The 15,022-nt window shown below is 45.4% G+C and overlaps 1 protein-coding gene and 1 long non-coding RNA gene across 2 annotated transcripts in view; both read right to left on the reverse strand.

Annotated features, from left to right (window-relative positions):
- LOC306659826 overlaps positions 1 to 15,022 on the reverse strand; it is a 784,421-nt gene that overhangs the window by 121,217 nt on the left and 648,182 nt on the right. The gene's annotated exons all lie outside the window — the stretch shown is intronic.
- TMEM72 (transmembrane protein 72) overlaps positions 1 to 15,022 on the reverse strand; it is a 28,618-nt gene that overhangs the window by 4,354 nt on the left and 9,242 nt on the right. The window contains exons 2-3 of the mRNA XM_079137495.1: positions 3,780 to 3,846; positions 230 to 301 (exon numbers count right to left, since the gene is read on the reverse strand). Of these exons, the coding sequence (XP_078993621.1) occupies positions 230 to 301; positions 3,780 to 3,846 (139 nt within the window). The remainder of the gene's footprint in view (positions 1 to 229; positions 302 to 3,779; positions 3,847 to 15,022) is intronic.

The following is a 15,022-nucleotide window of genomic DNA, read 5'->3' on the forward strand; positions in this document are numbered from 1 at the left end:
CCAGGGGGAATCTGGGTGTTGGCAGGCTCTGAATGAATGCATCAGTTTGTTCCCTTGTCTGGGAATAGGGCAAAGAAGACAACTGAGCCCCCTGACCTGAGCCCATCTCTAGAGGAAGGGAACCCATTCATGGTGGCTTCAGGACATCCCCCAGTTATGGCCCCATAAGTGAAGCATCTGGGGTTAGGGGCCAGAGGTATTTGAAGTGTCACTTCTGAAGGCTACTTACTTGAAACAGATGGCCAGCAGCTGAGCCACAAAGTAGGCCCCTTCGCACACGGAGACAGCAGCTCCTATAAACCTATAGGTGGAGACAGGTGAGGGAGGCCAGCACCTCCGGTCCTCCCTGGGGTTTCCTTAGGCTTTCTTCTCACAGTACCTTCACCTCCCTGGCATCTCCAGCAATAGACTGACCAGGATATTTTGACCTATTGTCGTCATCCAGACAACATCCTCCAGGTGCTCTCCCAATGCCAGGACCTGTGCTGGAGAGGGTGGGGCTGGGGTGCAGAGATGGATAAGGAGGAAGCCATAGCCAACAGGGGAGATGGCCTGCACCCTGGTACCTTGAGTGCATGCACACTGGCAGGTGCATCCTTCTACTTGCCAGTCACCAGAACTGACACCCACTGCCTGGTTGGACCCATTGCAAGAATCTCTTCCTTCTCTCTCTTTTCCCACCTTCCAGTCACCAGGAAACACTGTTTTTCTTAAATACCTTTAGAATTGTTCCATTCTTTCTGTATTCACCACAACTGTATGTGTGTGAGGAGGCCCAGGCTCTGCTCTCCAGCTTTCATGTCTCCCTGACCCATCTTTTATTCCTCCATTGTCACCACCAGGCTACCTAGGGCTTCTTCTGGTACCCAAACCTGCTGATGTTCTTTCTGATTCAGAATGCCCATGCTCTAGGGCCCCTCCAACCAGAACCTCCTGGGACATCTTTAAAATCATAGATTCCTAGCCCCCCACCACTTTATGTGTCTTTATTCCCCTGACACAGAGGAAGCTGTTAGGTGCCATCGGGTCCTTTGCGTAAGTTGTTCATTCTGGTAAGGCCTCTGTCTTCCCTGTCTTTTATGTTTGGCGATTTCTTCCTTCTCCTTGTTGTAACATATGACCAGAGCCACCAGTCTGTGAGCAACTAAAGGGAGTTTCCTAGTTCCTTTGTACAGCCTGGGTCCTCCCTGGGTAGGGTCTGTTTGTAAGTGTTCCATGAATGTGCCTTGGAATAGTGAAGGAGTGAAAGTAGATTCTATGGTACAGGAGAAGGCAGCTCAGGGCTAAGTCTTCTTAGGGTCATGGACCTTGATATTGTAATTAATCAACTATATGACCATAGGTAAGAGGCATGACTTTTCTGCAACTCCGTTTTCTCAAAAACTGAGGGTAATTACATTGCCTCAACAATTAAATTATTATAAGAATGCTTTTTCCCTCACTATGACTATTAAGTACCTAATATCTACTTTCTTCTACTCTCTTTATGTCTCTCCATGTCTGCCTAATTCTTACCCTTTGGTTTAAAAATTGTAATAATATTTATATAATGATTACTATATGCCAAACACAATTCTAAAAGTTTTATAAACACCAACTTTTTTGGTCCTTGTGCCACTTTTATAATCAGCCCTATAATTACTCTCATTTTATAGATGAGAAAACTGATGCACAGAAAGGTTAAGCTCCTTGCCTATGGTCACACAGCTGATCAGTAGCAGAGGTAAGATATGAATCTAGAACTCAGACTCCAGAGTCTTTAAGTCCAAGAAGCATGCCAAAGCAGGTACTTTGCATAAACATTGGCAGTGCCTTTTTCTACATCTTAGGACAGGGAAGAAAATGGAGACACAGGGAATAAAGTTACTCCTTTGGACTTGCTGTCTGATGCTAGTGAGTGAGATAGAAAGATGGATGAACAGACAGTGGATTCTGGTCTGCAGGGTTTAGAAAGCAGGAAATGGCTGGAGAACACAAAATAGCTTAAGGAGAACACAAAATAGCTTAAGAGGACTTGAGACTGGACTGGACTGATGTGTGACCAGATGGCATAGGGCCCCCTAAGGATGGGACAGAGCAATCAGGAGAGGCAAGGTACAGGGAAGAAGGCAGACTGCGTTACCTGCCAAGGTCCTGACTGGCAAGTTAGGCAGCCTTTGGAGAAGAGGAAGGCCCAGTCCTGCTTCTGAGTCCCATGGAAGCAGTGAAGAAGTTGGAAACAGTGAGTTGTGGAGGATATTCAGAGAAAAAAAAAGTCACTTCCCGCCAGTGGGAGTTTCAGGTGTGGGTGGGGCAGTGTGCCTATGGCAGATTTCTAGGAAGGAATCGACTTGGAGAATGTCAAAATAGGTGGAAGGCATTCAGGTGCTCAATGAGATGAGAATCAGCTTGGAGGCCAGGCCATGAAAAGGAGTTTGAGAAAGAGCCAGAAGCCCCTGTGGTGACTGGTGAGGAAAAAGGTAAAGGTAGAAGATGGCATAAGAGGATGAATAGGAGAGGCAGTTTTGGAAGGAACTGTTGGGGTCATCTGTAAGATTTGTGTTTCCAGATGGCAGTGTGGGGATGAACTCAGAGTGTGAACTGCAGCTGAGAGGATGGATGTGAACCACTTAGCACATCAGAGTCTACTCTGAGGTAGGGGGCATGTGTGAAGGGCTGAGGACACAGGGCAGCCTCCTGGGTAAAATCCAAGTGCAGGGACAGAAGGGGAGGAGTGGAGGACACAGTCTGAGACTGAGGCCGCCTGGTCAGCCCTTACTTATTGTTTCTCAGCTCAGTAGCCCCGTCAGCACCTGGGGGACTAGGAGATGCAGAATTCCTCTACTGCCAGAAGGAAACTGCCAGTAAACTCTCAGGATGGGATGTGGGGTCTCTAGATCAGAGTCTGCATGGACCTGTGACTTTCGTCATCCCCTGGGACACCTTTGAACAATTATCTCCTTCCCATGCTGGGGGGATTGCAGAAATAGCGCATGAAGAAGAAAGGATGTTGTCTGGGGAACTAAGGAGTCCTGGGTCCAAATCTCAGCCTTGCTGTTCATATGGTTGGTGATGTAGACTGACTGTTTATTCCCTTTGAATTTTCTCATCTGTATAACTAGGCCAGTATGCACTTCTACAGTGCCATGAGAACTAAATGATAAAATTTAGACATTTAACTATGCTTGGTATGTAGGGGAACTCAAATGTATATTTCCTAGACCTGATTCCCTTCTTCCTAAATCAGAGTTCATTAATATTTGCTGAATAAAGAAACAATTTAAGGAATGCATGGATGAATAGGGTTTTGGGAGGATAAGTGGGTGGGTAGATAGGTGGATAAATGAACGAATGGGTGGATGGATGCATGGGTTGGGTGGATGGGTGGGTGGGTGGGTGAACAGGTGGGTGGATGGGGGAATAGGTGTATGGGTGAGTAGGTGGGTATGTTAGTGGATGAGTGAAGGGGTAGATGGATGTATGGCTGAGTAGGTACATACATGGGTAAGGATGTGAATGCATAAGGTGGTTAGGTGGGTGGATGGACCGACAGATGTATGGGTGAGTGGGTAGGTATATGAATGGGTATATGAAAGAATAATTGGTTGATTTATGGGATGGTATTCCCAAACCAGGAGCTATCACAGAATTATCATCAACATTTTCCCATCTTGGGGATAGGATGGAATTAGCATAGGAAAGGGGATGGCTCTGAATTGGTCTGAGGAGAAATGAATGAGCTGGAGCATAACATGCTCCTCCTCCATGCTGGCAAGGAGGGTGCATATCCACGTACTCACAGCAGATAGAAAGCCAGGCTTTTGTACTGGCCCTGGAACAAGGTCTCAGTGCCCACGCCGATCAACACTAAGGGAGCAAGAAGAGAGGGGAGAGTAAACCTGGGTTCTCCACACCATGGTATTGTTCTGTTGAGGGTCTCTTGGCTAGGGAGTGAATGCTTCTTCCTGGGATTGAGGATAATTCTTCTGCAATGACATTGGCAGCTGTGGCTGGAAGGTAGAGGAGAGCAGAACACCTCCTAGATTTGTCCCTGGGAACCTCAAGCAGAGCCCAGAGGTCATATCACTGAGCCTTTTCAGAGCACAGATGCTGTCCTCCTCTGCCCATGTTGGTCATGGAGCCACCATGTAATGCCCCTAGAGATTGCTTGCACTAACTGGCCACCAGCCTATCTGATACAAGGCTATCCTCCTCCACATGTTGTGGTTTCAAGGACCCTCACAATCCTGGTGGTCCAGGCCAAAGTGTATTCTGTGTCTGGCTTTAGTGCTTGGCCATGGGTTTTCTCCCTACCTTGGGGAGAGGTGCTTGGCTATGGGTTCTCTGTTGCTTGGATCACTGTGCTTGCTGCTTTCATGACCTCATTCTCACTTGCTGATTTGGCAGCTGCATCTCACTCTCTTGGCTCATTGCTTTGGACCCAGGACTAACTACACCCCTGGGTTTCATTCTGACAGGAGATGTCACTCACCCTGTGCTCTCTTCCTGCCTTCTCTTGGCAGTTGGTGTTTGTGCTTGACCATCTGACCTTCCACTCCTCCAGGGTGGATTTGGTCTTGGACTTGCCTTTCCAGACTTGCTGGCTCCTGGTCCTCTTCTCACAGGGATTCCCTTGCTTCCAGGCCTCCCTCAACCAGCACCACTCTGGCCCTGTCCAGTCAGTGATGGAAACACCCTGTGGACAGTATATCAGCCCACTGCTCAGATCTATTTCTATGCCTAATTATACTCTCCCAAATTATACTCCCAGGCACTTTGCATTTCTCTCTCTGGATTCTGATGACACCCACTGTGGGGTGTGGCCTCAGAAAGCAGGAGAGAAAGGGCAGGGCGGCAGTGCTTGGCTGCTTTGTAGCTCTTGTCTCTGAGGCTTGTGCCCTGCCCCCCCCCCCCCCCCCAGGTCCTAGCGCTTCCTCTCTTCCCTGCAGAGACAGCTGTGTGAGCCTCCTTGTCCCAAACCAATGAGGGCCCTTTGTCTCCTGCTGAGATGTAAAGCTGAGAGGAGCCCCACACTGAAGGCACCAGCATGCCAACGCCTCACTTCTGAGATAATTGTAGGGCAGAAGGGGACTGAGAGCTTTGATGTAGGCAGGGGATGGAAGATGATCATATTTTTCCAAGTGCTGGATGGAGTGGTCCTGTGTGCCCTTATGCTGAATGCAGAGTGGTGGTAAACTCTGGTGCCCTGCTGAACAGTGCTGGGTGAGGCAGGTGTGAGGCTGCTGAGCTGCACTGCCCCCTGGTGTCAACCTAACTGAGGAGCACTTCAGAGCTTACACATATGGTTATAGACGTCCCCGTTCCTCTTAGGAGACCCATGGCACCAGGCGTCCTAGAAAGTAAGGTTCAGTGACTTCATGCATTTCACTCAAGGACATGCCCTAGAAAGAGACCACACCCAAGTCTTCTGGCTTCAGGGTGGGCAGTTTCTTGGTGTCTATTGTTCACCAGAGTTTGTGTATGTGAGTGTAAATGTGTGTTTTAGAGTGTGTATATGTGTGCCAGAGGGCATTTGAATGTGCTTGTGTGTGAGTGTGTACATGCTTGTGAGACTATGCATAAAAGTAAGTGTATACAATCCTGTGTGTGTGCAGGCAATTGCCATTTATTTAGTTTTCATTATGTGTCCTGTCCTGTTCTCCACACTTAGCATTTATTAACTTATTTAATCATTGCAACAGTCCTATGTGAAAGCACTATTGTTATTTCCATTTTACATTAGAGGAAACTGAGTCACAAAGTGTAAGCAAAACCAACCATGGATGCCCAGGTCAGATCTCCTTTCAATTTCATATTTGTCAGTTAATACCTGAGTTGCTCAGTCTTTCTGAGCCTCAGTTTTCCCATCACATTTTCCTGTACATTTGGCTAGGAGGATTCAAAGAGCTAATTGATGCCAAGTATGTCATAGGAGCTCAATGAAGCTACTTGCTTATTTTTGGTACAAAGAACAAGAAAGCAGGTCTTCCCACCCCAGCCATAGGAAGGGACCTTCCACACAGGGCTGATGATTATCATTGTGCACTTCTTGTGCAGTCAGGATCTCCTTTCACAGAGCTGGTCTTGGCAGGTCTGCATGAGCTTGTGGCAGATGACCAGCAGATGGCAGGAAAGGGTCTTGTGATCTCAGCCCTTTCCGATTTGCACCTATTTGGCATATGGAGAACTATTTTGATATTTTTTGTTTTGTCCGCTTTAGATTAAAACAGGGTCAATGGAGAGTCATTCAAGGAACACCATACAGTCAGTACTGGTTTGCATTAACAAAAACAACAAATTTAAATAGCTGCAATAGAGAAAGGAGAACTGGGCTGGAATCCCCATTCTGTGAGTTATCACCTGGGTAATATTGGTAAATACCTCAGCCACCCAAGTTGGGATTTCTTATCTTTGGAATGGACAAAATAAGTTATACCTCAAAAAGTTATTCCTCAAATTGGAGAAAATAACAAATCTGAAGCACAGCTTTGTGTCTGATGTAAAGGACAAATGCACAGAAGCACCTTTCTCCTCCTGACTTAGATCCTGGCATCTTCTCCAACTTCTGGCTAGCCCTTTTTGTACCCAGGGAAAAGGGACCACTCTCTCCAAAACTCTCTGCCAACCATGGTGTGCCAGGTTCTGTGTGCCCCAGGGCAGAGGATGCCTTTTTGTTGCAGCAGGAAGAGAAGAGCATGGGGAAGCTAGGAGTCTGGTTCCTCGGCTCAGATAAGAATTAATGGGACCCAGGGGGATGCTCATGCAAGGCTTTAAAACCCTTTGACACCCAGGCCAAGGGATCATCCATTTTCTGCAGGTATTCCCTGTTCCAAGGTTCGTGTTCTTGGAGGCAGAACTTACCAAGTTGGGACAATATTAAACAACATGAAGTCCTTCTCTCTGTCCCCTGCACTGTGTGGCCTGATCCTCAGGTTGTTTATGCCCACACTCTTTGGAGTCTCCCTGGCAGCTCTTCTAGAGAGTGCTGCCATCTGTGGCTTCTTGTGGGGGTGATTTGGGGCCAAGTCCTATGGTAGGTTTCGGTCAGGCCTCAGGCTCATCCCTGGAGTGTGCTCAGTCCAGCAGAAGGGATGTGATGTGGGTGGAGAGAAAGAAGTATGTGTAGGGAGGAGAGCAACCCAGACTGTAAGAGGGGCTCACCTGATGTTTGGGGTCAGATGAGGGAGGAGCCATTCTTGGGGAATATCAGGGAAGATTTTATGAAGACTATTAAGTCAGAGTGGACTAGAAAGGGAGGCAGGAAGTGGACAAGTACAAATGGAAGGATGGAGCATTCCAGGAAGGGAGTCCCATAAAAACAGGTTGTTCCATTTGGAGCAGGAGCACAGAAGGGGTACAATGGTCAGTGTATGAAGATAGAGGCCAAATTGTGGGATCCTTAAATACCAGAATTTTCAAGGTAGGCAGAGAGCAATCCTTGGGTGTGTTGCAGCAGCAGAGGAACATATTTAGACTAATATTTCAGAATGCTCCCTGACCTCAGGCAGATGTGGTAAGAGACTTTGGTGATATTTAGAGGTGGCTAAGAGACAGAGATCAGCTCTGGATGCTCCTGGGTGCTCTCTTTCTCAGCATACTGATATCCATTAGCTCCTTTATTGGGCTTGGATTTAAGCAAAGTTTAAGTTGTGGTTCCTGATGGTGTGGCCTAAATGGCCCTATTCATCTGTCTGCAGAGGAGGGTAGTTGGTACAGGGGCCTGGGAGAGCAGTGGGGGTGTTCTATCCAGGACTCAGACAAAGAATCTTTCTAGGAATAAAGGATCAGTTATGCCCTGTAATTTCATGTTGCTTTTTGGCTTTTTTCTGTGCAGTGGAAAGCAGTGGTATGGGAGGGTCACAGACAGAAAGTATCTGAATTTAAAAGCTCCCTGCCTATCTCCAGCTGCCTTCCAACATAGTGTCACCATGTATCACAAACTGAAGTAGGCCCTCTATATGCATCTTGTTTAATCTGCATATTTCCCAAGGTGGGAATGGGCAACCCTGTTATTTATAGAAAAATCCAAACAAGTCTCCTGGTGTGAGGCACCTTGCCCGAGGCCAACAGGTAATAAAGAATAGAGAGAAACTGTGATCTGGAGCAATTTCTACTGGTACCAAGGTCACCGGAATGGTCCAGGGAAGGACTGGGGTGAGAACATGCAGGCGGAAAGGACCTTTTCTCATGGGCCTTTATGAGCACAGCAGGGGGCATGCGGAAAGACAAGATTCACATTGTTATTGGTGGGCCACTGCAATCCTGGCAAGCCCAGCTGTGAATGGGTCTTTGTGATGTCTGAATCAGCACCGGGCAGGGTACTATCCCTTTAAAGCTTCCATGTCCCACCTGGTGTCTAAACTGTTGGTTAGTGGGGAGACTGCCCACCCATCCTCACCCCAGACATCCAGCAAGCACCCGCATGTCAGGCAGAGCTCTCCTCAGTTTCAGTGCTGCAGTGGATCTCCCCTGCTAGGGTGGATCATTCCAGCAACCAGTAGTTGTGTGGTTAGGGATTGCATTCACAGCACCTCCTTTGTCTTAGGTATGGGAAAGCATAGGGACACACACAGGAAATGCCCATTGGAATCTGGACAAAGTCAGGACTCCACAAATGGAGACATGTTAAGAAATAGACCACAGTTCTCTGGGTATGAAGGTGAACTTTCTTTAGCCAGGAACCCATCAAGGCTCTGACCAGGAAGAAGGCAAGGTGACACCGAAAGGATGGAGCAGTATGGGTACGAGTCCTAGATCACTGTTCTGTGCACTGGTAAGAGCTAGTGCCTGGTTCTGGATGCTTATCTGAGAAGTTATCAGGGTTGGACAAGGTCCTGAGGGACACACTGAGCAAAGGCAGTGTGACTTCCTGGGACCCCACCCTCAAATTCTCTTTCACCTTGAACCTTCCTGTCATCCCTCTCACCCACGAAAGAACTAAGACAATGAGAAAACTGTGGCTTGTGGTTGTTCCTGGGCAATCCTTCCCTTCCCTCCCCAACCCCACCCAGGTGCAACCAAGTGCCCTAGGAACTGGGCCCGCTTCTGTGAAACTCTACTCTAGTCTCTATTGTATCCCCAGAAGTCTCCTAGTTTCTGCTCTGATATTCTGGTTTCAATTTCTAAGGAACGTAAGCTGGGAATTGGTCTAATTGTGAAGAAGATACTGCTGCTTATTCCGAGGGAGCAGCGTTCTCAGAAATTCTGTGAGATGATTGTTGGACTCCAAGGCAAAGAACGGGAATTGACCTCACTTCCTTGCAGATAGCTAAGTAAAAGAAATATCCCTAACCATTGCTTTAAAAGTTGGAGTCTCTTTGATGTAGCAAATATGTTAGGTTAAAGTTGGCCACAAATCCTTTGCAACTCTTCCTAGAGGGAGGTAGAATCTAACTGTTCTCTCCTAGAATATAGGCTGGTTTTAGTGCCTTGCCTTAATATAGAAATAAACTTTAGGGACTCCCATGGCTAATTCATAAATTTTTTCTACCCAGGCCTCTTAAAATGTTTGTTCTGGGGGAAGCCACTCAGCATGTAAGAAATCTGATTTTCTGGGGACAACAATATTGTGAAGAAGCCCAAGCCAGTCATATGAAGGAATGATTAGAAGAGAGAGAAACAGATGCCCAATCAGTCCAAGCTGGCTCCGTGTTTCTATCCAACACAGGACTGATGAATGAAGGACTCATCTTGGACTTCCAGCCCCAACAGATGTGATATGGATGAGAACTGATGAACCCAGTCAGCAGTTAAATCTAAAGCCTTTACAACTCTTCCCAGAAACTCTTCCCTTGAATTAACTTGACTTTAGTGACTTGCTTCTCAGGTAAAATGATATAAAAGTAAACTTCAGGGACTCCCCAGTGAGCCTCAGATGAGCCACTTTACATGCCAGCTATGCCAGGCACCCCACTTTTAACTTTTGACATCATGGAAAGAGATGAGCTCTTTTCACTGTGGCCTGTCCAAATTCCAGAGTCACAACATTTTGAACATAATGCCATGGTTATAGTGTTATGCCATTAAGTTTTGGAGTGGTTTGTTATTCAGCCACAGATAACTGGAAAAGCATCTCATCCTGCTATCAAATTACCTGAGAATTCTGACATGGAAGTCTGTATCTGGTCTGGTCTATATTCTGATTCTTTTAGGAATAAACATTTGTCCAAGGATTCCTGAGCCTCTGAACTTTCTCACTGGCTCTTCAATCTGATTTTCAGGAAACCAGTGCCTAGGCTCCTATATACTACAGCCCCTACCCCACTACGATATCTGTACACCTTGGAGATGCAAGATATAGGCTCTTAGGAGTTGGGGAGAGTATCTGGGGATTTCATTTAGGTCATGGAATCTCATTGCTGATTTTATGTCTTAGGAATTCATGGAGAATCCACAGGGCCTGGCTTCATCCAAAGTAGATTCCTTCCACGGTTTTAGATTACCTGAATAGGAGGATTTTGTAAACCATATCCAATACTTATCCTAGACAGCCACACTGGGCCTGGCTGCAGAATCCCTATTCCACTGCACTCATGGTATTTTTGGAGGGATAAACATCATAGTACCACATGACACAGATATAGGACCCAAAATGTATTGATCGAGGGCCTAGAGTTTACCAAATTTTTTTTCAGGGAGCTATTGTCTAAAATCAACATTTTGGAAGCCAGGAAGTGAATGTGAAGTGTGGCTTCAAATATAAGAGAGGAGGAGTTAAGAATGGGATTAACATGTAAGAAGGAGCCAGGACTTCCTGTCTCCTGAGTGTCTGTCTCCCAAGAATTCATAGGTGGACTCTTGCTCTCTCAAAGACCTCACACATGGATGAAGACAACTCTGTCTTTGCTTTACATAATTGGATTCCGGGTCTGTGCTAGGTTTTGAAATTTGTCATAAAATACAGAGAAGTTATGGTATTCACAGAACCAGGTCCAGGGTGAGTCTTCCTAAAATTCAGGAGGTGCTCAACCTAAAATTAAGGAGGTACTCATTTTGTAATTAAGTATCACCCATTGTGTAAATACATGGCATTAATTCTGTAAGAATGTGCTCACTCTAAACTTAAGGAAAGGCTCATTCTAAATGAAAGGGGGTATTCACGTCTACGGCTGTGCAGAGGAAGTACAGCCTTTTCATGCCCCTAAAAGTGGGCCCCACTGGCCTTGGTAACTAGGAATGTAGGTGGTCTAGGGTTTGAAGGCTTTTATCTATTGATGGAATTTGGCCTATTCTCCAGTCATCTCCTCCTGGGGCAGCCTGGCTGGTTTCTCTGGAACTGTGCCTTCACAGGCCTCTTGTCCAGTGCAAACCTGTCCAATCTGCAACAGTAAGTCACTGGAGCAAATGATTCCGGGGTGCTGTCCTGAGCTAGGCTCTTGACAAAGGAGCTGATCTTTTGACAATAAAGACAAATGTTAGGACAAACGTCACACCATCCTCAGAAACAGAGGCTCTTCATAACAAATTATCTGTAAGAAAGAATTTTCCCCAAGAACTGCCTTGATCCAGGCTGCACCCTCTTTCTCACTGCAGAAGGAGTGCTGAGCAGAACTGCACCGTGCTACTTTATAGAGGCTATTAGATATCTTTCAACCTTCCCGTCATCCCCACCCCAGAATCCCCAGTTGCCCTCAGCCCAGGCAAACAGAAGCCCCTCAGTCCACCAGCTCAGTGTACCCAACTCCTCTGCCCACTCCCTGCACAATCCCAGGGAGACATCTTGCATCACGCCTGGGCAGAAACATTCATCCCCTTCCCTCCAGATTCCATCCTCCTGTCTGGACTACACCCAACCTCTCACTGTGTGAGTAAACAAAAACTATGAGGGTGCCGTCCTGTGGCAAAAAGAACAGACAAGCTGAGTCCTGGCCCCTCAGGTAAGTCTTCACACTCTGGTCTGCTTCCTGTTCTAGAAAATGAAGACAAGGAAAACACTGTGGCTACAAGCACCCAGTTTTAGTAACTGATAGAGTGTGAAAGTAGACAATAGCTAATAGAACCATTATAAAAGGCAGGCTGTTCCCGTCAGTCCTCTCAAGGGGGAGGGGGAGGCTTATTTTCATCCTTTTCTTCCATTAACACATGTTTTCACTGTGGCTAAAGAGCCCTTTCTGAGACAATGATGCTGCTCATTGATTTTCCTGTCTCAGGGCTGTTCTCAAGGCCTGGTTAGAGTAAAAGGGCTCAAAGTCCCCATCCATCTCAACATCTCTTGTGTAACACCCGCTGTGACACTGCGGGACCCAGAGGTGCTCAGGCCGTGTGTTCCTGGGATGGGTCCTGTCTGAGGGGCTGCCTGTAAGGGGTGTCGCCCTTGGCTGGTGCTGTTGTTGCCTCAGTGCTGACTTCACAATTGACTTTGCTTGTCTGTTCTGACTCCATCACTGGGTTGCATTTTGACAAGTCTTCCATTCAGTGAGCTGCCCTTGGTGGCAATACGAGATGCTTCCCAGACTCACCAGAGGCTATACTGTCTCTGAGTTTTCATGACAAGTTGTGACTGTGGCCCTGGGTATCCTAAGAGCCAAGGAGAATTTCATATTATTTCTGAGGGCAGCTTTCCTGAGTCAACATGCATATTTATTATTTCTCCTTATCCTCAGGTATGGCATATCTCCTGCTGATTTCAGGATTTTCGAGGGCATCTTGGGTAAGGATCCATCATGGCCTGATGGCAATGACTGGGGATGGTTCAGGAGAGGTGACCACAGCTGGTTGTGGAAGTGCAAAGATAGATTAACTCCATTTCTAAGAATGTGGAGACCCTGGAACCAATTGCTATGAATTCACTGAGACAATAAAGTAGCAACTTCAGTTTTCTTAACCCAGAAGAAGTTGTATCAGATTCTAAGCATGGGAGGGAGGTTAACCTGTGTGTTGACATCAGTTCAGCGAACACAGATGAGTCAGGGTTCAGCCATAGTAAAGGCCCAGATTTTATGGTAGAAGTTTCTGGATATTTGGTTTCTGGACATGGTATAGTGTAATATGTATTGTCCAATTCTCTTATGAGTCTGTTCAGAGAGAATGTCTTAAATGCAATAGAGTTCACCTATTTTGTTCTTTACTAGATTCTTTTTAAAATTTTTATTTATTCACTTTTTGCAGTGCTGGGGATCAAGCCCAAGACCTCCCACTTGCTAGGCCAGTGCTTTACCACAGGGCTACCCCACTATCCTCTTCTGGATCACTTAAACATGAGCTATACACTAAAGAAGAGCAACCAAGAGGTCTGTTTTGTTTTGACCCTCCTCAAGTTCCTGTGGTGGATTGCATGGTGCCCCCAAACTTTCATCCCTCCCAAGAGCTGCACACTTTGCCATCTGATTTTTCCAGCCCTTACATTAGGGCAAAGTTTGTTTCCCATTCCTGGAATCTGGACTCAGCAAAGTTACTTGGCTTTGGGCAATGGGATGGGATGTTAAACAAGCACAGACACACAATGGCCTGGTGTCCTGTGCCTCTGCCACTACTATGAGCATATGCTATACATGTGAACATGAGCAAGCTAATCTGCTGAAACATGAAAGGCACAAAGAGCACAGTTGTCTTTATCACCCTTGCCAAGGTCAGTCTAGATAAGCCATCAGCTATCTGACCTCCAGATAGGGAAGCATACTCAGTCAACATTTACAGAGCGGCTTCATCTACTCATCTGAATGTGTGAACAACACATGGTTATTTCTGTATGCCATTGAAGTTTTCAAGTTGTTACACAGCATCATTTTGGCACAGAAAACATCCACTTTTTAAAACAACATTATTACCTTCTTCCCAGAAAAGCAAATAATCAAGAACATGAAGAAAGAACCTACAGAATGGGAGAAAATATTTGCTACCTGCACCTCAGATAGAGCATTAATCTCCAGGATATAAGAACTCAAAAAACTTAACACCAAAACAACCAAATAACCCAATCAATAAATGGACTAAAGACCTGAACACACACTTCAGAGAATAAGATATACAATCAGTCAACAAATATATGAAAAATTGTTCAACATCATTAGCAATTACAGAAATGTAAATTAAAACACAATGAAATATTATTCAGTCATAAAGAAGAAGAATGTTATGGCATTTGAAGTTAAATTGATGGAATTGGAGAATATTATGCTAAGTAAAATAAGTCAATTCCAAAAAACAAAAGGCTGAATGTTTTCTCTGATAAGTGGATAATGATATATAATGGGAATGGGGGTATGAGGCATGAGAGAAGAATGTAGGAACTTTAGATTATGTAGAAGGAAATGAGAGGGAGGGGGATATGAAAAATGGTGGAATGAGACAGATATCATTATCCTGTGTACATGTATGATTGCACAAATGGTATGAATCTACATTATGCACAACCATAGAAATGAAAAGATGTACCCCATTTGTGTACAGTGAATCAAAATACAATCTGTAAAAATTAAAAAAAAAAAAAAACTACACAGATTTCATCTCACTCCAGTCAGAATGGCAATTATCAAGAATACACGTAATGTTGGCAAGGATGTGGGGAAAAGGTACACTCATGTTGCTGGTGGGACTGCAAATTGGTACAACCACTATGGAAAGCAGTATGGAGATTCTTCAAAAAACTAGGAATGGAACTGCCATTTGACCCAGCTATCCCACTCCTCAGTATATATCCAAAGAATTTAAAACCAGCTTACTACAGTGATACAGCCATGTCAATGTTTATAGTAGCTCAATTTACAATAGCTAAGCTATGGAGCCCACCTAGATGCCCTTCAACAGTTGAATATATAAAGAAAATGTGGTATATAAACCCAATGAAGTATTACTCAGCCATTAAGAAGAATGGCTTTGTGACATTTGCTGGTAAATGGATGAATCTGGAGACTGTCATACTAAGTGAAGTAAGCCAATCCCAAAAAAACCAAAGGCTTAATATTTTTGCTAATATTTGAAACCTAATCCACAATAAGTGTGGAGAGGGGAAGAATAGATATTCAGTAGGTTAGACAAAGGAGAATAAAGGAAAGGGAGGGAGATAGGAAAAGGAAAGAGAGTAATGAATCAGAAATAATTTTCC

This window comes from Sciurus vulgaris (assembly GCF_902686455.1).
Source record: "Sciurus vulgaris genome assembly, chromosome: 4".
Taxonomy (NCBI): domain Eukaryota; kingdom Metazoa; phylum Chordata; class Mammalia; order Rodentia; family Sciuridae; genus Sciurus; species Sciurus vulgaris.